This window comes from Linepithema humile, chromosome 8, assembly GCF_040581485.1.
Source record: "Linepithema humile isolate Giens D197 chromosome 8, Lhum_UNIL_v1.0, whole genome shotgun sequence".
In the NCBI taxonomy this organism is placed as follows: Eukaryota; Metazoa; Arthropoda; class Insecta; order Hymenoptera; family Formicidae; genus Linepithema; species Linepithema humile.
The window spans coordinates 5,466,632-5,491,077 of NC_090135.1; the positions used below are offsets into that span (position 1 = coordinate 5,466,632).

General features: G+C 30.2%; 1 protein-coding gene across 1 annotated transcript; it reads left to right on the forward strand.

Annotated features, from left to right (window-relative positions):
• Positions 1 to 7,513: 7,513 nt before the first annotated feature.
• LOC137001541 (protein max-like) lies at positions 7,514 to 23,490 on the forward strand. Its single transcript, XM_067360601.1, has 3 exons — positions 7,514 to 7,962; positions 18,810 to 19,035; positions 22,470 to 23,490. The coding sequence occupies exons 1-3, from the start codon at positions 7,948 to 7,950 to the stop codon at positions 22,613 to 22,615; spliced, it is 387 nt and encodes a 128-aa protein (XP_067216702.1). The 5' UTR covers positions 7,514 to 7,947; the 3' UTR covers positions 22,616 to 23,490.
• Positions 23,491 to 24,446: the final 956 nt, after the last annotated feature.

A 24,446-nucleotide genomic window follows, 5' to 3' on the forward strand; every position in this document is an offset into this window, starting at 1 on the left:
AAATATTTCATGTTTAAATTTTTCAATAATTGAAACAATTCAAAAATATTTGTTAAACATATAATGAAACCAAGGAATCCTGTTTTGCGATTGCTTTCGACAATCGGCAGATTTTGTGAATCTTTAAGATTTTTAATGTAAGCTATAATGTTATTAGCATACCCTTGCAACTCGTTGAAGTTATTAGTTGTGAGAGCAACGTTAAATTTATTTTTCTTCGAAAATTGAGACCTGACATTTAATAAGTCAAATGCATTATTGAACATTGTACAAAACAATGCTGTCTCTTCGGGAGATTTGAAAGTCTGTGGAGCACATTCCTTTGCGAATCGAAGACCGCAACTAACGCTCTCACTAAGTGTTTGTGCTGCCAGTTTAACATTCATTTTGTTATGGGCATACATGATATGTTTTTTAGTTAGTTTTGTACCAGCCCTTAATCCCTCTTCATCTTGCATCTTTTGTAATTGCACAATATACTCCCAAAATATATTTTGACTGTTGCTTTGTAAAATTAATTTATCTCCCAATGTGTTTCTTACTAACTTAATCATATGACAAGGATCAAAAAAACAAAATACTTTTTTATTATTAGCGGGATTTCTAAAATAAGGTTTAAATTGTGGACCTATCTGAAAATTAGCACCCAAACTATTGCACATGCTAATGTTAACAGTTGCTCCATCAAACGTTAAAGAATGTACTCGAACTCCTGTTTCCTCGATTAATTGCAAGCATTTTTCTAATAAGCTACCTCTTTCTTTACCATTCAACGAATCAATTAAAAAGTATCCAAGAGGAATTTTCCAATGTCCGTTTAAAGCTACAGCCATAAAAAAAAGAGCATTCTTCGCCTGCGGTGGATTGTCCATATCAGTGTTGTTATTGACGCCTAAATCAACACACCCATAAAAACGATTGCCGTCATATGTAATTTGTTGACGAATCGCTATCTCGTCAACTACCAAATTACAAATAATAGGATCTTCATTCATTCTTGTTTTATACTTGAGTGCGGTGAAGACTTCATCCGTAAAACCTGGACGACCATTTATGACTGCATACCATTTGCGAATCGTTGAAGTTTCAGGTAAAAGATTATGAAAAGTTTTCCTTACATAATTGTATGCTTTCGAGGAATAAAAATTTAAAGTTAGCGCAAACGCTCTCAATTCTGCAGAGTACTTTTTTTTCATAGCTTTTCTTCGTTTCAACATTCCTTGCATAACTTCGGGCATCTGGGCCTTTATAAATAAAATACATATAACATATATTAGATTTACATGTATTTAAAATACTTTCTTTTATTAGTTTTCAAATTTCATATACACACAATGTGTTTTGTATATGATACATAGATACATTGTACATAGTAAACATGTAGCGCATAGAGAATTAAGTACAACAATTCAGTATAAAAATAACCCAGCAAACACCAAGTTACAGTTATATAATTGTTAGTTGTAACTTGGTGTTTGCTGGAAATATATAAAAAAGTACTAATAATAAAAATACATTTAAAAATGTCGAAGTGTATATAGTTGTGTATATAATCAACTATATAAAAATGTAATATAACTATATAAAAATTGTAAAAAAATTATTTGTACAAATTACATATATACAGAATTTTAGATACAAGTATATCTATTTTTGTACTTTAGATACAAGTATATTTTTCTTGGAATTTACAAATAAACAACCCAATGTAAAAAAGTATCTAATAATTAATTTTATCGAAACTTACTAATAAACTATCTGCAGCTCCATCTGACACTAAATTTTTCTGTTTTAACATTTTTATTAGGTCTTTCATATGCAATATACGTTTTCTGTATCTTCTATTTGCTTGCTGCAATACCTCAATTTTTCTTCGATACTGTACAATATTTGATTTGGCTAAATTTAATGCCCGCTTAGCTCTTCTTGGTGTAGCGAGATGTGGTGACTGAATGTCTCCAACGAATCGAGGCTCAACATATTTTGGCGGAGTTTTGAGAACATTTATTACAGCAGATGCACCTAATAATCATTACCAATAATTTGAGTTGGATCAAATATCCGATTTCAATATTTTTATTTTATAAAATGCAGAAATATCTAATTTAATTGATACTTAATTCCATTAATGCAGTATTTTAAGCAATAAACTGCAATAAATTATTATAAACTTTCATTTTTCAGTAATTATTACATTGATTTAAATAATATAAAATTATGTTATCATTCTTTAATTTATTGCAATTATTGATTTTCAATGACAATTACCTTCTACAGGTACAGGTAATGTATCTTCATCGCTGTTCGTCATTAACGTTTCATCATGCTCCATAACTAGATCATAGTTATTATCCAATCGAAGTGTTGCATCTCTGTCATTAGTAGTTAATGCATCCTTGTTTTTTACAACAGGATCATTGTTATTATCCGACAATCCAATTGGAATTTCTTTGTTACCGCCCATACTAAATGCATTTTTTACTGCAGGATCGTCGTCAAAATTCAGTTCGAAATTTTTTTCAATGAAGTCTCTGCCAGACTCTTCTTGACTTTTATCCGTTAAAGTCTGATGTTTTGACTTCTTTTTCATTTTTCTTAAGTGGAAGAAAGAAGGAATTGCATTGGGTTTTACTATGCGTTTACCCAATTGTGAAATCAAATCTTCATCCTTAAAATGACTTGAACAAATTGTGCTGACGCTTCTCAAATGATGTTCTTCCATTCCACAAAACTCGAGCCATTTCGTTCTCAACTCAAGATTTTTCGGAAACCTGTAAATTGAAAATATTGTTGAAATCTAAATTAAAAATACAGAGCAAATTTATTAATATATTATCTTCAGAAATATAACATAACCTATTTTATTTTTCATATTACAATAATTTGTATGAGATTAAGAGAATATTTACTAATTATTAATTTTATTATACACTTACCCATGATACGAAATTCCTTTTTGACGGCGACTACCGCATAAAATGCAATAATTAACCATTTCTTAAAAACTCAATAAATATTCGATTATAAACGACTAGCGTGAATATTTTGTCTTCGGCTATGTTTATTTACACAGTTCATTTATTCTCGACAGCCAGTTGAGGATCATGCGCAGAAAACAGCAAAGGAAAGAAAAAGGAGAACACTATATCTTCTGTCTCTCTGTTACACCTTCAAATGTTAAGCTGTATTCCCCTTCCAGTAGTATAAGTTCTATGGTTAAAAGAGTAAGGCTGGTATTACTCTCTATCCAAGACCTTGTTTTATAAAAAGTCAAAATGCGAAGTTTTATATACTTCATTGCTATTACTTTAATTATTTGAATTTCATGCAAATCTTCACTTCCCGTATTATCAAGAAGAGGATGTTCAGGTATAAATAATTGTTTTATTTTAGGCAATAATAATTGCATGACTCTGATTACAATATTTTGTTTAAAAGAATTATTCTGTATGTGACCTGAAGCTAATTCTATTTTGAAAGCTTTTTCTGTAGTTTGAACAATTTGAAACGCTACATTTGACGGATAATAAAGTTTTCCTCGATTAACAAAAGAAGTGAATGAATTGTATTTATTGATATTAATTGCATAAGTATGAAATGTATTACATCTTTCCATATTTCTTTCTATTAAAATATTTATGCAATGATGGCAATGTATTTCAGTAAGAAGTGTACGAATAATAGAACCCGTTATATAATATAAAATATTTTGTTGAAGAAACGATAAATTTACATTATCTATTAAATTTGATAGGGCTTGCAATTCTTCTTCATTTATATTTATACAGTTATCATCATGTATTGTACGTTTTGGCGTTCGAAATTTTAAAATAGAGGGTACTTCGTAATTGTCACTTAAACAATTTGCATTAAAACTAGCACGTACAGAATTACGAAACAAAAGTTGCCGTAAAGCCCATTTAAACTGTAATGCATTAGGATTATCATTCCATCCACCACGTCCTCTTATGCATGAAAAAAATAATTCTAAATGATCTTGAGAACACTTATATGCTAAAAAATATCGTAAAGCGTTTACTTCTTTGTACAATAGATCGTGTGCTAAATTGTAAAAACTTTGACAATTTATAACAAATCCTAGTGCAAAAGTACTTCGAGAATGGACAAAAATATTAATGTCATTTATTTTTAAACTCGAAATGTATGTGATGCTATCATCAAAAAATTGTTTGACTAATTTTAAGTTGTTAATCGTCATAGGTGACTTAAAACCTGTACCAAAACCGTTTCTTGTATTTATCGTGTCAAATAATCTATCAATGATACGAATAAATTCTGTTGTTGCTTCACTATTTATAAAGTTTTTATCTCCACTTGTTCTAAGAAAATCTATTGCATCAGCAACACCACTACTTAATACCTGTGCTGTCAAAAGTACATTCATTTTCTTATTTGAAAAATTAACGTGATTATAACTTAATTTGTTAGCAAGTTTTAAATCTGCTTCTTCTTGAATTGTATGCAGTTTTTTTATATAACTGAATGAGATTAAGCCAGCTTTAGATGAAATATTTGTTTCTGCTAAGGCATTACGTGCTAATTTAACCATGTGACATGGATCCATTATACAATAAACATTTGACTTATTTTGTGGATGTTTAAAAAAGGTTTTTATATTGTCAGTAGATAGATTACATCCAAGTAATTTAAACGTTGAAAGGTTTGTTTTTGTTCCATCACATGTTAATGAACGTACTATTACGCCTACTTCATATAATTTTTCAATTGCACATTTTATTAGTTGTGCTTGCATATTTGCATTTATTTTGTTAATAAAAAAATGCAATTGGGCATTTAAACTTATTTGTATATGAAACTATTTGAAAAACTAATACTTCTGTAGCTAAATCTTGAGAATCAATATTTAAGATATCACCATAATCAACATAGCCTCTGTTTTTATCGGTTTTTATATCATGTATAATTTGAGTACGAATTGCCATTGAGTCAAATATTAAAGCTACATCTTTCAAAAATTGCTTTTGTGGTATTTCTGTTTCTAAATATTTAAAAATTTCCGAAAGAAAACCTACTTCACAATTATAATTTCCAAGCCATTTTCGTAACATCGACGGATGTGGTAAACACAATGTTTCTCGAAGCGTGTCATATCCTTTAGGACTATAAAAATATAGTGTTAATGCAAATTGTTTCATTTCTTGCGTGTATCGTCTTTGCGTTGAAACAACATTATTATTATGATATTCATTTAAAATAATTTGTAACTTAGAATCACTAAAATTATTCAGTAATATTTTTTCCAGATCTGTGTTTGTGTCATGATTCGTTTTAAACGTTTCAACAATGTTCCGTGTTGTTTTAATAATTTTTTCTCGACGATGTAAACGTTTTTGTAAAATGTGTATTTTTTTCAATAATTCACCTTCTCTTCGCTCTTGTTCTGTTGCCGTCTTTATTACATTAGAATTAAGCATGCAAATATCCATTTGTTCATCCACTTGTTTATCTAATATTTTTTTAGTTGTTTTTCTCTACCAAAATCAAATAAATATTTTATACACACACGCACATATTAAAAATATTAAGATATATATTTAAAGCTATCACACACATCTGTACGTAATGTTACAAATGCCTTAAAGCGTTCTTTCACTGCTTTTCTATTTATTGAAAAGAAAGAGAAAAAACACATTTCAAAGCATTTGTAACATAAAATAAACTCCAGTCTCTTTGGATAAACTATAGTGTGTATATTCTCAATATTGTTCATTTCTCAGTGACATCAAATGTAGCAGTCTATTGTGAGATGCAATGAATGACAAATTAACTTTAATGACAAATATATTTACTTTTATGCTTCTAATTATATTACCAACTTACAATATGTACAAGTATAAAAGCGTAACTAAATATATATAATATACATAAAATTGTGTATATATCAATATTCAGATAATTGAAACAATCGCTGAATTGAGTCGTAGATACATCCCGATTAATCAGATTCAAATATATATATATACACAATCGATTTCAATTATATACACACATTGATTATACATACATATATATATATATATATATATATATATATATATATATATATATATATATATGTATGTATGTGTATTTTATAATAAGAATCCAGACAGAATGCATGTCTAAAATTGGAAGAAGATCCTAGAGATCCTGAAAATGTGTCTGTTATAGACAGTATCTGGGAAAAAATTTATTTTTACAATAGTAAATTAAAATATTTTCAATAAACCATACCTCAATATTCTCTTTATCTGCATCATTGCTAGATGTTATATAAAAAATTGACGGACTTGCATCTTTGAATAATACATTTTTTGCTGTTCGTAATACATAGGAATCATGTGAAAAATGCTTGCTACATATATATGTGTGCTGTTTTAGGGGCAAGTCCAACAAATCTTTTGGTATAGACATTATCCATTTTTTATATTTTTTATTATCTTTCATAGGAAAGCTGAAAAATATTTATTAAATACTATAAAATGTACATACACAGCACATGCACACACGCACATAATTATACATATATATCTATATATATTTATACATTATAAAATATAAATAATATATTTATCAATTTTAATTTTAATACCTGTGAAAAGAAAATTCCATATTGCTATCGCTGCTGTTTAAACAATTTTTTAGGCCACAAATTTTTCCCATGCTTGACAGATAAATAACAAATTGTCCTATATGTATATAAATGGTATATATGTATGCGCAAGGCGAATGTTTTCAGCTAAGAGAGTAGACGAGATAGAAAGAGAAATCCGGTACCAAGTCGCCGCCTTGTCTGACCGTTTTGTCGAATGGAGGGGGTAGTCTGTGCTCCTTCCAGTATGGTATATAGTTCAATGGTTTTGCGCAATACATAACCTCTAAAAGTATTTTTTTTAGAATTTGAGCCTGTCAAAAATTAATTGTTTCCTAATTCCTGAACTAGCAATGGATATAAATATATAATATGGCGCTACAATTATATAATAAGTGATTAAAAGATAAAAAATAAATCGATATAAATCAGAAATCGATATAAATCGATATTTTCTAATATATAATGTTGAACTGGGATTCTTAACATCTTGAAGATAATTTTACTTAAAGATAGTTTGACACAGCTACACACGCAATTTAACATCAAATCTCTTCAACACACTCTCTTATAGCGTTTTCGATTATACAGGATTTGAACGACCCAAGATTGGTTAATGACGTCATTGCAACCTCTCCACCAATGAAAGACTTGCATTTATAGTAAAATAGTGATTGATCAACCCTAGATCGTTCAAACCCCGTTTATTCGAAAACGCTATTAAAGACAACGTGTAGACGGGGCATAAGATTTTTCGATAGTCGCTCGACAGACAGCGCCAGCAATTGGCTGTCAGCGATACATCGATGTATCGCTACTCGAGCGATATGATTAATCGTTACTTCCGTACGAAGCCGGATGCGACGAAAGTGCCAGAACATGCTCGAACATAAATCCGGCTTTCTTTTCGAAGCGACATGTAAAACGGCATTCTGTTCGGAGCCGGCGTTAGGGTCAGTCGAAGTAGAGTCGTCAGTGAATTAAATCTAATCTCGCGAGCGGTTAACTTGCAATAATTGTATTCTACATCGGGTAATAAAGACCATTTATCATACTGTTAATAAAGAGATTTATTCGTATTCTTGACATACATTTACTACAGTCGGAGTTACACCAATCGGAGCACGTGGTTTAATTCAAACGAGTGACGGACATTTTGCTACAGTGCACGCGGTGTTCTAAGCGTTAAATTATAGTCGGAACTAGATTTACATTTGTCCAGTCGTTTTATCGTTTGTCGAGTAACTTTTAATACTATCTACACGCTTGGACTTAGTACGATAGTATATAAGCTATCGGCAGTACACGTTGTCTCATCAAAAAGTTATGCAAAAATGAATAGACAGAAGGTATTAATAATGTTTGACGATATTTTTAACTGGCAAAATTAATGTGATTTATAAATATATTTTGTTAAATTTTTTGTTGTAATTTTGAAGTGTGTGTGTGTGTGTGTGTGTGTGTAAAATTTTTATTACAGAAACATGGCTGACAAAAAATTATCTGTTTCTCCATTTTTTAACACAGTTTTTATGAGTCACGGGTAAACTTCCAAAAAGCTATCACCTCCGATTTGGCTGATATTCAGCCTAAATACTTATTTTATCTAGTAAATAATATTCCCAAATGGATTTTTGGCGCAAATGCTCCCTCCGCCTCCAGCCCCCTTCAAAGGTAAAACTATTTTTGTTAATTTTTCCAGAAAGTGTTCATTGTACGGATAAAGTTGTTAAACAAAAAATGAAGCTCATAAAAAGCTCTACAAATAAGGTCGTATATATATTTTACCTAACACCAATATTTTAGTCGTTGTTATCAAAAAACTTGTAAAAGCCACCGTAGGAGGGGCGGTACCCATTGCATTCACGCGTGCACTTTACAATGCGAAACGAGGATCCACATGGGTTTACTTTCTACGCAAAGCGAGATTCAATGCAGACCCTATGTGTATAGTGTTTTGATGATGGAGCCCCCCGCAGAGGGATGGAACACACTGCCTCCACGCATACACTTTCCACGCGAAACGAGGTTCTACATGGGTTTACGAATTTCTACGCAAAGCGAGATTTAATTCAAACCCTATGCGTATAGTTTTTTGATAGTGGAGCTCCGCGCAGGGAGACGGAACACACTGCCTCCAGATTTTTGATAATAACGGCTAAAATATTGGAGTTAGGTAAAATATGTATATCACAAAAATTCATAAATGATAAGGTCTGGCTAAGTTCCAAAAAAGACACTCCAATATGTTTATATTTTAATAATTATCTAAATTTTTAATATATTACCAACATGAAAAGTAACTGATATATTATTCAAGGTGCAAATTCAAAATAAACATATATGAAATATACATAAAATGTATAAATAAAACGGATCAAAATTTGATTCTAGAAAGTAAGTAATATATTATTCTTAGTGCACATATAAAATTTTAAAAAATTTAATTAAAATAACAAAATATTTATTAAAAAATACAAAAAAATTTGGCGCTGCCACACTGAACAACATGTTAACTTACATAATGTCAATTAATTACATTATGTCAATTAATCATGCTAATTATTGCATTATTACTAATTTTCATTGTTTCATAATACTTTGACGTGTAAAGAGTGGTGGAGGGGTGGATGGGCCCCACGACGGGGGGAAGGGGGAAATGGCACGAAGGGCTGCGCTGGGAAGAGGAGGGGAGGGTTCGAAGGGGATGGGCGAAGCCCGTTGGCAGCGCCAAGTTTTTTTGTATTTTTAAATAAATATTTTGTTATTTTAATTAAATTTTTAAAAATTTTATATATGCACTAAGAATAATATATCACTTATTTTCTAGAATCAAATTTTGATCAGTTTTATTTATACATTTTATGTATATTTCATATATGTTTATTTTGAATTTGCACCTTGAATAATATATCAGTTACTTTTCATGTTGGTGATATACAGGGTGATTCAGAACAACCCAGGTGTCCTTGCACAGACGTATTCCTGAGTTAATTCTGAGACGATTTTTCCTTTACAAAAATTTTGTCCGCGGCTTATTTTTCAAGTTATAAAAGAAAAGTTATCAAATCACGGGACGAATACAGAAGATAAGCAGGAGCGGCGCAACTGGGCGCAACTCCATTCGACACGGATGATTACAGGACGCACGTTGCGATCAAACACACGTGATGAAACACGCGCCACACACACACACACACACACACACACACACACACACACACACACACAACTCTCTCTCGCTTTCTTTCTCTCTCTCGCTCGCTTACTTACTTTTACAAATTCGACGTCTTCATTCTGTTTGACGGATGAATAATTTTACCGGGGATAAGCAATAAAAATTTACACAGCACTTGACATGCAACAAATCCATACCGAGATTTATAAGACATACATTTTTTTTTCGTATCACGTATCGAATTTACTCACGTAAATGAATGATTTATAAATCGATTCATTACTATTAATCACTGCCGAATAATCATATACCGCTTACTTTTATTAAGAAAAAAGTACACACTACATGCAATTACAGTAATCAATACTTTTACAGATTTACACACACTCACACACGAATCTATCGGTTTGTTATTACTACCGATTAATTATTCGGTGACTAAAAATTATTCGAAGGATACGCCTAACGTTTACACAACGCACGTAGCTCGATGCGGAGACAGTACTCGATGTAAACAATGAACCAGATTATGTTTTTATTGAAAAGTATTGTTACGCCTGTGCTTTTCGCCGCTGATGCTGTGTGTTACAGCTGACGGACCGATCGATAATATCGATCGGTCACTATAAGTTCAAGCCGTATGGCATTTGTAAATAAACAAGTTGTTGCTAAGAGAATGTAAACAATCGATATTATCGATCGGTCCGTCAGCTGTAACACACAGCATCAGCGGCGAAAAGCACAGGCGTAACAATACTTTTCAATAAAAACATAATCTGGTTCATTGTTTACATCGAGTACTGTCTTCGCATCGAGCTACGTGCGTTGTGTAAACGTTAGGCGTATCCTTCGAATAATTTTTAGTCACCGAATAATTAATCGGTAGTAATAACAAACCGATAGATTCGTGTGTGAGTGTGTGTAAATCTGTAAAAGTATTGATTACTGTAATTGCATGTAGTGTGTACTTTTTTCTTAATAAAAGTAAGCGGTATATGATTATTCGGCAGTGATTAATAGTAATGAATCGATTTATAAATCATTCATTTACGTGAGTAAATTCGATACGTGATACGAAAAAAAAATGTATGTCTTATAAATCTCGGTATGGATTTGTTGCATGTCAAGTGCTGTGTAAATTTTTATTGCTTATCCCCGGTAAAATTATTCATCCGTCAAACAGAATGAAGACGTCGAATTTGTAAAAGTAAGTGAGCGAGCGAGAGAGAGAAAGAGAGCGAGAGAGAGTTGTGTGTGTGTGTGTGCGCGCGCGCGTGTGTGTGTGTGTGTGTGTGTGTGTGGCGCGTGTTTCATCACGTGTGTTTGATCGCAACGTGCGTCCCGTAATCACCCGTGTCGAATAAAGTTGCGCCCAGTTGCGCCGCTCCTGCCTATCTTCTGTATTCGTCCCGTGATTTGATAACTTTTTTCTTTTATAACTTGAAAAATAAGCCGCGGACAAAATTTTTGTAAAGGAAAAATCGTCTCAGAATTAACTCAGGAATACGTTTGTGCAAGGACACCTGGGTTGTTCTGAATCACCCTGTATTAAAAATTTAGATAATTATTAAAATATAAACATATTGGAGTGTCTTTTTTGGAACTTGGCCAGACCTTATCATTTATGAATTTTTGTGATATATCACCTACTTTGTAGAGCATTGAAATTATTTTTCAATTATTTTTGCACATTTCGGATGTAACATTTATATTAAGTCAGTTATACAGGATGATTCAAAATAACCTGATGTCCTTGCAATGCCATATTCTTGAGTGAATTCTGAGATGATTTTTCTTTTTACAAAATTTTGTTCGAAGCTTAGTTTTCGAGTTATAATTGAAAATAATTTGCTACTTACGAGTCCGATACAACGGACAGGCAGGGACGGTGCAATGCGTCATGAGACGATAGTAAACACTTGACAGTCTCATTATACGTTGCGCGTCCTTGCCTGCCCGTTGTACCGAACTCGTAAGTTGCTACCTATTTTCAATTATAACTCGAAAATTAAGCTTTGGACAAAATTTTGTAAAAGGAAAAATCGTCTCAGAATTTGCTCAAGAATATGGCATTGCAAGGATATCAGGTTATTTTGAATCACCCTGTATATTAACTGATTTATTTTATATTCTAACACAAGTTTTTTGTTTCATATCACACTTACATTCTGTGAAACAGATGTTTTATTTCGAATATTCAAACTAAACTATTTTTTGTTGTAACATTTCTTTGTTTTTATTGCTCCATTGATATCAGCCATGGATAGCTGATATGAAATATCTTTGGTTTGATATCACAATTTCGTTAAAATTTTTACAAAATATGCGAACTAAAACTATGATATCAAATCAAAGACATGTTAAACATAAAATAATATAGTTAAAACATTCAAAATGACAGTTACTATGTTTCATATAACGTAATTGTGATATCAAACGCAAGACTTATGTAATTAGTTATTTTCTAATATTACCAATAAAACATCTATTTCACAGAACATAAGTGTAATATGAAACAAAATACTTGTGTTATAATGTGAAATATTTTGGTTAATATGTAATTAAGTTAATATAAAAATGTATAAAAATGTACAGAATTAATTATGTGACAAAATTTAAATTATTTTTCAATTATTTTTATATATTTTGGATGTAACATTTATAGTAACTTAATTACATATTAACTAAATTATTTTACATTATAAGTTTTGCGACTGGATCGACGTCGACGTCGATGAGAGGTTCTTCGTTCATTAATACCAATAAAATTTTATTACATTGCATTTTATTTGTTAATAAAACAGCGCTCGGAATTAGTTACACATTTCGGGCCGATTCCCGAAACGATGCCTCCTGTTCCCCCACTACCGCCCCACAGTGGAGCGAAACATATAAATTCTCGGACATAACAATGATACATTTTTTGTTTTATTGTTTTATATGTTTACTTTATTTTATTAGTATTTTAACTTAAGATTTTGACATAATATGATAAAATACTTTTGTTTTCTAATTTTGAGCTTAACAGATATATAAAAAACAATCGGCGATAATCTAATGAGCATAATTATAAAATATTTTATTGTTTGCATTTGGCATTACCCAGAATTAACAACGTAGTAGGAGCTAGTTCCACTTCATGTTTTTTTTTGTTAATTATGTTTTATAATTTTTTTGTATTTTGTCTTTATATTTTTTTCATCTTTATTATTTTTTTTGAATTTTTTTATCTTATTTGTTTTTATTTAATTACAAAAATAATTTATATATACTCACAGATTAGAACAAAATTATTAATTCAAAGTTCAAAGTTCAGTTTCAGACTCAGAATTTTCTGTATTATTATAACAATCTTCTTCATTTTCTAAATTTTGTCTTCTTTGAAAAAATAATTTTTGTACTTCTGGAAATATTTTTTGTTCTTTTGATTTTTTGAAATCGGGTTTTAGGCTACCTATAATTGGATCAGATGATATTAATAAATGATGCAATAAATCTTTATTTGTTGCTTTCCTACTGATTTTTCTAGTGTTTTCAAGGCGATATTTCCTAAACTGTTTATGTTTAGCTTCAATAACTTCTTCGGAGAGTTGTCCTATTGGTATAATCGCATATTTAATAATTTCTGCACCATGGAATAGAATCTTATGGACAGTAGTTGGCACATAGTACCATCCGTATTTATCAATAACAAGTTTTGCTAAATTCTTGACATAATGATCGAATTTTTGTGGATTAATTTGTCGACCTGATGCGATAGCTTGCAAAACGTCCGCGAATTTTTGTATTATTTGTTCGCCCAATCCGGTAATCTCTGCTGTTACTGAAGGCTTTTCAAAAAATTTCCTAGCAGTATTGCCATCGTTAGTGCTACCGACACCCTGCTTGATTACATCGATTAATAATCCTAATTTCTGTCTAAATTCTCCTTGAATTTTCTTCTTACGTTCTTCTTTACGAAGTTTCTCCTGCAAATCTCGGATTGACCATTTTTTTATTTCGAGATTATAAGAAACGTGTAACAAAAATTCCATACATCTAATCCATCCGTGAAGACTTGACAATCCAAATTTGTAGTGCTCTACGTTAACATTCTTTTTACAAATGAGATCAAAATTATTCATGTCCTTAGGTTTTGCACCACATATGAAACATTTCATGGATGAAAATTCCGTTAATGATGAACAAACTTTTCCATCCACCATGATGAGTAACAGTTGATGTTCCACCGAAACATTGTTCTTGTAATGTATTGGAATTAAAGCTTTTATTTCGGTTGACATTCTTTGATTTTCTTTACGAATGATTTCATCATTCTCTCTTATAAATTCGAACTTGACTGGTCGACAATATTTAATAGAAGAAGGTTTCAAATTTTTCCAAATAATAGTTGAACCATCGACCAATTTCAGAGGGACTAAGCACGTTGTGAAAATTGAATCATCTCTTGGTTTGTCGCAATCATTTGGCAGATCTGCAAATGCTTGTTTGTAAAGGCTTTGACAGCTCGCTCCGTCAACAAATCCTCATTAATTTCAACTTCCGAATTTTAGAATACGTTTCAATATTACATGTTTTAAGTAATCTATGTGTAGTCAGATCGAGGAGAGATTGTAACTTTATTGATGCAAAAGTATCTGAAAGTGTAATTGCTTCTTTTTGGGGATAACAGTCTTTTTTTGCCAATTGAATTTGATAATACGAAGGATACAAATTAATGCTTTCTTCAATAGACATTTTTCGTAGCTTTTCATATTTCGATTTCGATAATCCTAAATTCAACATTAATGCTAAAGATTTTTCTTTGGAGTACATTTTTACTTCAAGTCTTTGACTTTCACAGAAAGTTCTAAATCTTGATGTTTGTTCGGGATGTTCAATAAGAAAAGATAAAATTGCTGCACCATCTACATTACCTGAAGTTTGCATCTTCAGTTTTAAAACGAATGCTAGTTCATCTAATGTTTTCAGCTCTCAATAATTCGGTACGCCTTCTTTTTGTCTATCTGATAAATTCGAAAATGATTTTCGTTTAGATGAAGAAACATCTTGTCCTTGTTTTATATTTACTGATGTTGAAGGCTCTGGTTGGAATGGCTCTGTCTCTGTCGAAATTATAATCAAAGCTTCTTCTGGAAATCGAAATGTTGTTTGCAACCATGATTCGTTTTGTTTTAAAAAGTCTGCATATATGCGATTCGATTTACACCATCGTTCATATAAGTGAAATGAAAATTTTCTTAATGGCTTAGTTAAATGTTTTTCAGCATTTGAAACAAAATTAAATTCCTTTTTAACTAATATATATTTCAAAAGAGTTCTATAGTCTTTTAAATTTTCACCATGAGCTCGCAGAATGGAAAATAATTCAGAATACTCGATAGAATTCATTATAATATTATAAGAAAGGAAACAAGAGCAGTAAATAAAATATCGTGAGAAATAAATCGGCGAGAAGAAATCAGTTAGAGATGAAAATAAAAGAGGAACTTCTATGCACACAAGAATTATAACGTTATAGCGCGTAGTCTTCTAATGCGCGTCCATCACGTATCACAGTGAACAAACTAATTAACTGCCGAATAGCCCAACAATAATTCTATGAAAAAACAAAAGACAATATATGGACGAGGTGAATAAAAGACTGCGTGCTATGAACGTGCGATAAACAAGAATAGAGTTATTAACATGTGACGTTAAATAAAGTTACTAATACGTGCATATTAAGATATAAATAAATAATGTGCAAATAATGGATAGAAAATTGGATAGGATTGTGTTGACTTTTAAATGAAACTTTTTAGAAAAGATATATAGTTGCATGTTGCAAATTGCATAATTTTTTCGAAAAGTAACTATGTGTTTTTTTAACACCAATTAATTCATCTCATTATTCTGCGCATAAAAGTATTAAAGTACAGTTACCAAAAATTAATAGTTTACGAAATATTTTATATTTTATGTCAAATTATGCTACAATAAAGTATAAAATATCTTGCAAATTATTGTTTTTCTGATAACTCTACTTTAATATTTTTATTGCAGTATAATTAGAAGAATCATATGTAGAAAAAATCATATCATTCTATTCAAAAAAATGATGATGACCTCTATATGACCTTGAAAAATCGATTTAAAAAAAAATTAATTTTATCATTATTTGTCCCCCTTTAGACCATACAACTTTTGTCTGTAACATTTTACATAATAATGCGTGATTTACAAGATATTTAAGGTGGGCAATTAAATTGGGACACCTTGTATATTATTATTACAATATTAACATTTTGGAGAAATATACTAGCAAAATAAATTTAGTTATTTCTGGTTTCATCTGGTATCAATTAATAATGTAATTTGTAATAATTCGTGTCTTTTTTGTTTCTTTCCTAGTAAAAATGGTTTTGATTTTGTCATAGGAATAAAAAGAAAAATTAATATTTCTGTATGTGATTCCATTTTTTTGCAACAAATAAAGTGGAAACATAAATCTCTATAAAAATATATTTCTATTTTATTAGTATTCAGAGCTTTTTTGAATAAATGCCTGAAATATCTTGTTCCATGATATGTAAATAAACATCCGCATAAATATATACTTTGTAAACCTGCACCTAGATGCACATGAATTTATCAGGTATAAACAGTTCTGGAATTATACTTTTATAAAATTTTGAGTACAGAACGGGTAAGCTCAGGCATTTTTTTGAAACCTTTGTTAAATGTCATAATTATCGACTGAAATTCTTGATAGAGAAAAATTTAATATAAGGAAAGGAAAGTGTACATTTTTGATAAACTATATGAGAAAATTGTATAGTATAGTAATAATAACTTGATAATTTAACCTAATTTGCAAGGTAAATGAATTTACATAAGAATCTTATAATTGAATCAGGTAGCGTATCTTATCCAAATCAGCAAAATGCTTGAGCGGTCTACTTTTTGATGAATTTTGTTTATTTATCTGTTTCTCGTAACGTTAATTCTAATATAGAAATGAAAAATATGACTATTTTGCTTAATATTTTTAATGGTGAAATATTCAAAATCAAAAATATTTTTTTTAAATTTATGTCCAGGAATTTACATGTATTCGTTCCACTGTGGCGCCCGGCCGCTGGCGGCCGAGCCGCCGATAGCTCTGGCTCAGGAGCGTTTTATATAAGAAATAGGCTGGATTGTTGAGACATCTCTCAGGAAATCGTAACATTTTCTTCGCTACATAATGTTTATTTTTATTAATATATTATTAAATATATATATATATATTATGTATTAATGAAAATAAACATTATTCATGTAGCGAAGAAAATGTTACGATTTCCTGAGAGATGCCTAAACAATTCAGCCTATTTCTATAATAATATAAAACACTTCTGAGCCAGAGCTGACAATAATAACAATAATAACAAGATTAAAGAATATTATTTTTTTTTCATACTTTTCAGAAGTTTTTTTCATTCTTTTCGAGTTATTTTATATCTTTATCTGACATATTTCGATATAAAATCTAAAATATCTCTGAAAATATTAAGTTATCGATAATCTTACCGTAATACTTTTATGAATAGAAAAATGAAAATCCCCGTAAATTTTAATGATAATGATAATATCCTAAGCGTCGCAAATTATTTACTCGCCCCTGGCCGACAGAGGAGAAAAATAAGGAGACGATGTTTCTTACTTTCATATTACCAACATATCTTTTTGACCGCTTGTATCTCTGGAACAGCTAGACCGATTTTAATTTTCTTTCGCTCAAATTACTCGTGGCGATGCCACCTTTCAGGATATGCTATGTATTTTTTTTTAATTTCTTATATTTTAGTTGTTACAAACTCCCGAAAAGTCGACTTTGAAGGCGCAGGATAAGAGACTTCCCAAGCAACATCGAGTTGACTGTTAGTCGATTAAGCCGGCAGAAAAAGCTTACAGTTGACTGTAAGTTTTGACTTATTGCCGACTTATAGTCGACTAATAGTCGGCAAATGTCCCGATAATTGCCGGCTTATAGACAGTGTAGTCGGCTCTTAGTCTACTGTTTCTCGGCGACTCTCAATCGACTTACTTGTCGATTGCCAGTCAACTTTAACTGCCGACTTTTAGTCGACTTCAGGTCGGCTTTTAGTCAATTTTACGTCGGTTGTAATTATTACTGATTTTTAATTTAATATATTGACATCTCAGCTAAAACACAAAATGTAAACGTTACCAAATAGTAAAATAATAATTTTTTTATTTAATTAGTTGACCATTTGTGGTGTTTTCGACATTTTGTGTTTTAGCTGGGATGTCAATATATTCAATGAAAATTCAGTAATAATTACAGCCGACATAAAATTGATTAAAAGCCGACTTTAAATTGACTGATAGTCGGCATGGGGATATACTCGGAAATACACACGAAATTCACACCCACCGGAATTGAATAAGAATTAAAAATAATGGCATCAAGAGCGAGGAGTATATAGATTATAGGGATTGCAGGACTGCAGCAGTTGGCATCAAGTCGACTGTGACAGTCGGCAGATAGTTGACTGGAAAAAGTCGACTTACAATCGACAAATAATCACTAATGTTGCTTGGGTTAGTAGTGTCATTTTTTGAACTTGGCCGGAGACACTACCGTGTCTCCTGATAGAACCTTATTTGTAAAGCTTTTTATGAGCTTCATTTTTTGTTTGACAACTTTTTCCGTACAAGGAACATTTTCTGAAATAATTAACAAAAACAGTTTTACCTTTGAGGGGAGTTGGGGGTGGAGGGGGTATTTGCGCCAAAAATCCATTTGGGAATATTATTTACTAGATAAAATAAGTATTTAGGCTGAAAATCAGCCAAATCGGAGGTGATAGCTTTTCGGAAGTTTATGCCGAGTCACTATTATACATATTAACAATATAATAACTTTATTAAAAGTTATTAAATTGTTTAGTTTTATTGCTTATGATTTATTTCCTTTATTTTAAAAATAAAAAATGTTGACTTATTCTCGAATATTTTATATAATATTAGGAGAAAAAAGAACACCACAATGCTTTGGAAAAAAAGCGGAGAGATTACATCAAAGACAAGTTTGACAAGCTCAGAGACACCGTACCAACGCTGTCAGCAACTGCAAGTAGAGAAAAAATTTTAAAGAAATCAATAGATTTTATCAAAGAAAAGCAGCAGACGAACCTAGAGCGACGGCGGCGTAACAAGAATCTCAAGCGACAAAATCTTGCTCTCGAAAATCAAAGTAATTATCTCTTTCTTTATGTAATAGTAGTAATATTCCTTTATTGTTTTCTTTGGGATTCCTCTTGTAATTAGACTTACAACTAACTAAAGGATTTCTGTAACTTTTAATGATGTTATCAAACGACGCGGTAGTAGTGGGATCGGACACGACAGCGCGCGCGAGATGAAAAGTTATTATTGTCGCGTCGCTTTTTTGTGCCGTCTTCCGCCCAATTCGTCGCGAGCAGCAGTCGCGCATTTCGGGCAGGCGATGGGCCGTACACCCAGATGTGTCAACAACGGCACGCGTGATCGCCACCGCCGTTACGATCAGCCCACTGCCCGATCGCGCGCTTATTGGCCAATCTTTTTTAATTAATTACTCAAAATTTTACGTGGTTGTTTGCAAAATGGTATAGGACTTTTTTGTTCAAAATAACGAGATCTACTTGTATCTTTTCGATGAGACATCTTATGACAGACACCCTGTATATACAAGGTGATTCAAAATAACCTGATGTCCTTGCAATGCCATATTCTTGAGACCTTTACAAAATTTTGTTCAAAGCTTAGTTTTTGAGTTATAATTGAGAATAGTTTGCTACTTACGAGTCTGATACAACGGACAGGCAGGGACGGTGCAATGCGTCATGAGACGATAGTAAACACTTGACAGTCTTATACGTTGCGCGTCCCTGCCTGCCCGTTGTACCGAACTCGTAAGTTGCTACCTATTTTCAATTATAACTCGAAAACTAAGCTTCGGACAAAATTTTGTAAAAAGAAAAATCGTCTCAGAATTTGCTCAAGAATATAGCATTGCAAGGACATCAGGTTATTTTAAATTACCTTGTATATACAAAATGTTAAAGATGCATATATATTTTTTGTAGAAAAAATATAAATTTTTACAAAAAACAGTGCAATCACACTAAAAAAACCTTGCAAAGGTAAAAAAAATATGCCAAGTACATAAAAAATATTCCAACTTGTACGCAACAAAAAGTTTAAAAAAAATTATCTCTAAAAAATATTATTCAAAAAAATATTACCTTTAAAAAATAATAATTAACAAATAACTTATTCTAAAAAATAGTTTGAAAAAATATTTATATCAAAACTAAATATGAAATCAATAGTCACTTAGCCAAGTATATAGAAGCAATTCAATTTGCGAGGATTTGTAATTTGAAATAATATTTGTTATAAAATCAATCTTACATTTGCAAAAATATTACACATTATAGATTCTCTTCATAAAATTAAAACTTATTTTATTTTTATTAATAGAAATCTGATTTTCAAAATAAGCTCAACTCATACAAAATAGTATTATTTTAATACAAAAATACTGTCATCTTTAAACCAAAAGACTGTTATACAAAATAGTTGTATTAATTTTTTGTTACAACATGATTAAAATAGTGGAACATATTTAAATATAAAAAGAATTTTAATTATAAAAAGACAAATTTAAATATAAAATAAATTTTTAATTAAAAAAACTTGGCGCTGCTAAATTTAAAATATAAAAGATACATTAATTAAATTAGCATATGTTCAGTATAGTAGCGCCAAGTTTTTTTAATTAAAAATTTATTTTATATTTAAATTTTATAATTAATCTTTTTATAATTAAAATTCTTTTTATATTTAAATATGTTCTACTATTTTAATTACGTTGTAATAGAAAATTAATATAACTATTTTGTACAACAGTTTTTTGGTTTGAAGATCACTAAAAAATTGCCTAAAAATTCAGACACACACACATTTTTGTCTAAATTTTCAGAGTTGGGTGCCTGAAAGTAATTTCAGACAATCTGTCTTAATTATCAGGGTAGTTTCTCTGGAAGTTCAGAATAGTGACGCGTCTGTCCGAAATATTTAGAATTGGTGTCCAAAAAATTAAACAACATATTTGAAAGCAGCAACTGTCTAAAATTTCAAACATGTTGTGGTTTTATAACCCGATGCGTGGATGTTCTCTGCAATTTTTCTGCTTTTTTTTAAATTTGGATAGCTATGTTTCATATATATGCTCAGATATTGTCAGCTGTATAACATCTTGTCGGAATTATAGTAGAGTATAAAAAGCCTTGCCTCTTAGCAAATTAATCAAAGCAAATTATTATTTCACTGGAGAGTAGGATTTCTTATTGTAAATCTGATTGGACTATACGCTTATAAAATAAATTACTTTTTCACTTAATACTTTCTGTTAAGTTAGTGGTGGAGCCATGTTTAAATGAGCTATGTTTATGTTTCTCTATTTCAGACAAAAATAACAAGTCTAAATGTTTAGATACTAAAATTAGAAATATTTAGACAACTGGTTAGAAATTCTAACAAAAGTGTTTAAATATTTAGGCATTGAGATCAAAAATATTCAGACTAACTGTAGCTAGAAATTCAGACAACTGTGATCAGAAATTCAAACAACGGTCGCTAGAAATTCAGACAATATTCTGTCCGAAAATTCAGACAATGTAACTGTAAGAAAACTTCAAACACTTTTGTCTGAATTGTCAGTCAGTAATTTTTTACAGTGATGACAGTGTTTTTGTATTAAAATAATACTATTTTGTATGAGTTGAGCTTATTTTGAAAATCAGATTTCTATTAATAAAAATAAAATAAGTTTTAATTTGATGAAGAGAATCTATAATGTGTAATATTTTTACAAATGTAAGATTGATTTTATAACAAATATTATTTCAAATTACAAATCCTCGCAAATTGAATTGTTTCTATATACTTGGCTAAGTGACTATTGATCTCATATTTAGTTTTGATATAAATATTTTTTCAAACTATTTTTTAGAATAAGTTATTTGTTAATTATTATTTTTTAGAGGTAATATTTTTTTGAATAATATTTTTTAGAGGTAATTTTTTTTAAACTTTTTGTTGCGTACAAGTTGGAATATTTTTTATGTTTATATTTTTTTTTAACTTTGCAAGATTTTTTTTAGTAAAATTATGTATTACTGCACAGATATTTTGCATCATATAATAAATACGTAATGATAGATAACGTCATTAAAAGTTACAAAATAGGCCCCTTAATCTACTTTACTTCTTTTTTGTTTTTTTTTGCTGTGCTGTTCAGCCATACTTGCCCATATTTACACGTGCTCTACACACATTTTTTATGTAATATAAAAATATTTGCAGATTAATTTAAAATTATTTTTTAGTTTCTTAAATTATATTACAAAAAGCTTTTGTTAATTTTATAATAATTAGTGCTCTGATATTTTTAAATTCAATTTACAAAAAGAAATCTGAGACCTCTTATATTGAAAACTTTACTTTATTCTTATTTATTTTTAAATATCTATGGAACATACATTATTGTGAAGTAGGTAAAGAACGTTAACACTACATTGACAAAATAAGCAAGAATGGGATGTTATTTGTTTCTTCTTTTTAATTGAATTTTTTTTTCAGTTTCTGTATTAGAAAAAGTCATCAGTGATCACCATGCCAAACTGAAACGCCAAAGAGACCCTATTCCGGATTTGAGCGATTACAACGATAATGATGAAGAATTTTCTGATAGCGAAGTAGAATATTATAATTTATCTTACAATTAGACATGTAATCCAACAATTAGACGTATTCAACAATTAGACGTAATCCAATATTTTTTCTCATGTTTTATTGCTTTAATAATAATTAGTAAATTTTGAATTACATGTGTAAGATATTTATGAATATACAGATGAATATTGTCATAACTTTTTGCGTATAAAATTTATTTTTTTTTTTTTTAAATTTTGTATTAAATGCACCTTGAATCCATCCTTTCCTATCCAAAATAACATACTACCTTTGTGTAAACCTGCTATGAAGAAATTGGATGTTTTTGATTGAAACGGCTTACTGGTTATAGTTCATGTTGTCGTTACAGATCGTTGAGCATATAATTAAAAATATAATTAAATGTTATTAATTATTTTTGTATACTACTATTGCCATGTATTAATCAATACTACTACTATTACGTATCATTTGTATATATAATCTCAAAACCGTTTTAATTCCTCATTATTACAATTTAGGGAATTCAGGAGATCCACATTCAATATGGGTTTTGTGATAAAAAAAAAGAAAGAAAACTTCTTTTTTCTTCAGGAGTAATGTAAGATTATCTTTTATTAGTTATTGCCCAGTCTAGATCGAAGGATGATCCTACTTGTGGCTCATCCAAGTGCATGGTTTGACAGGTTAAAATTATATTAAAGTTGACTTCCAATCGTATCAACCATATTAAATAATTTTTTTTATTCAATTAAAAAAAATTATTTGATATGGTTGATACAATTGGAAGTCAACTTCAATATAATTTTAACCTGTCAAACTATGCACTTAAAAAGTTAGCGCTCAAAAATCTTCGAAATCATGGTTATATTATACATTTTTGCAAATATCAGTAAATACCGTAAATGTAATGAATATCCGCGTCTGATCCAACTGATAAACACGGCTTTTGATCGACTAAAATTAAATCGAGAGGAAATCCGCTACATTCGGGGCCACCTTGTATACATATATATATACAGGGTGTCCGTTAATTGCTGAATCACCTCTCGATAATGTTATTAGGAAATATTATATCTGTAATTCATTATTTATAATAAATAAATAATTGTATATACTATTTCATTGTAAACATGATTTTATACTAATTTTAGTGTAAAGATCAATTAGGCTTTGGTTGGAATTAGAATTGATATTAAATGAAAAATTAGTAGCTCTCAATGTTTTATATATCAATATACAATAATGTAATAATGTTTTCTGAAAATTTTATTGTATTTTTATATCCTGTTTATCTGATTATTTTATTAACAGCCATTGCTCATTTTATCGATATAATATTTAAGTGGTTAAAAGTTGTGCGATTTTTTTTATCAAGCATTGAAAATAGAGATTCGGAGCTATAAAATGTTTTTTTTTACCAAGTTAATATGGTTTTTGTTATACAAATGCAGCCTTTATTTGAAAACGTTCTACAACGTAACGCCAACGACGATGTTTTTCATATTTTTAATTGATTTTTTTTAATACATGTAGGATAACCGTGAATTAAGATATGCATAAATTTTATAATTTATTGGTGCAATGATGGCTTCATAAGAAATTCTCTAAAAACATCTGTTTTCGGCCGTCACCATTAGACCAGGGTCGGATGTACGATTTAGTGGCCCCTAAGCTATGATCTTAAGGAGGCCCCCTCTTATTAACAAAAAATACATTTTTAAAAATCTTTTCTATACTAAAGAGGCCCTCTTATAATGTGAGGCCTCTAAGCTGTAGCTTATCTAGCTTATGTGTAGATCCGGCACTGCATTAGACGGAGCCCTTGAATTCAATATAATTTGGTGTCTGACAAAAATTTAATAGAAGCTTTACGTTGCGTCT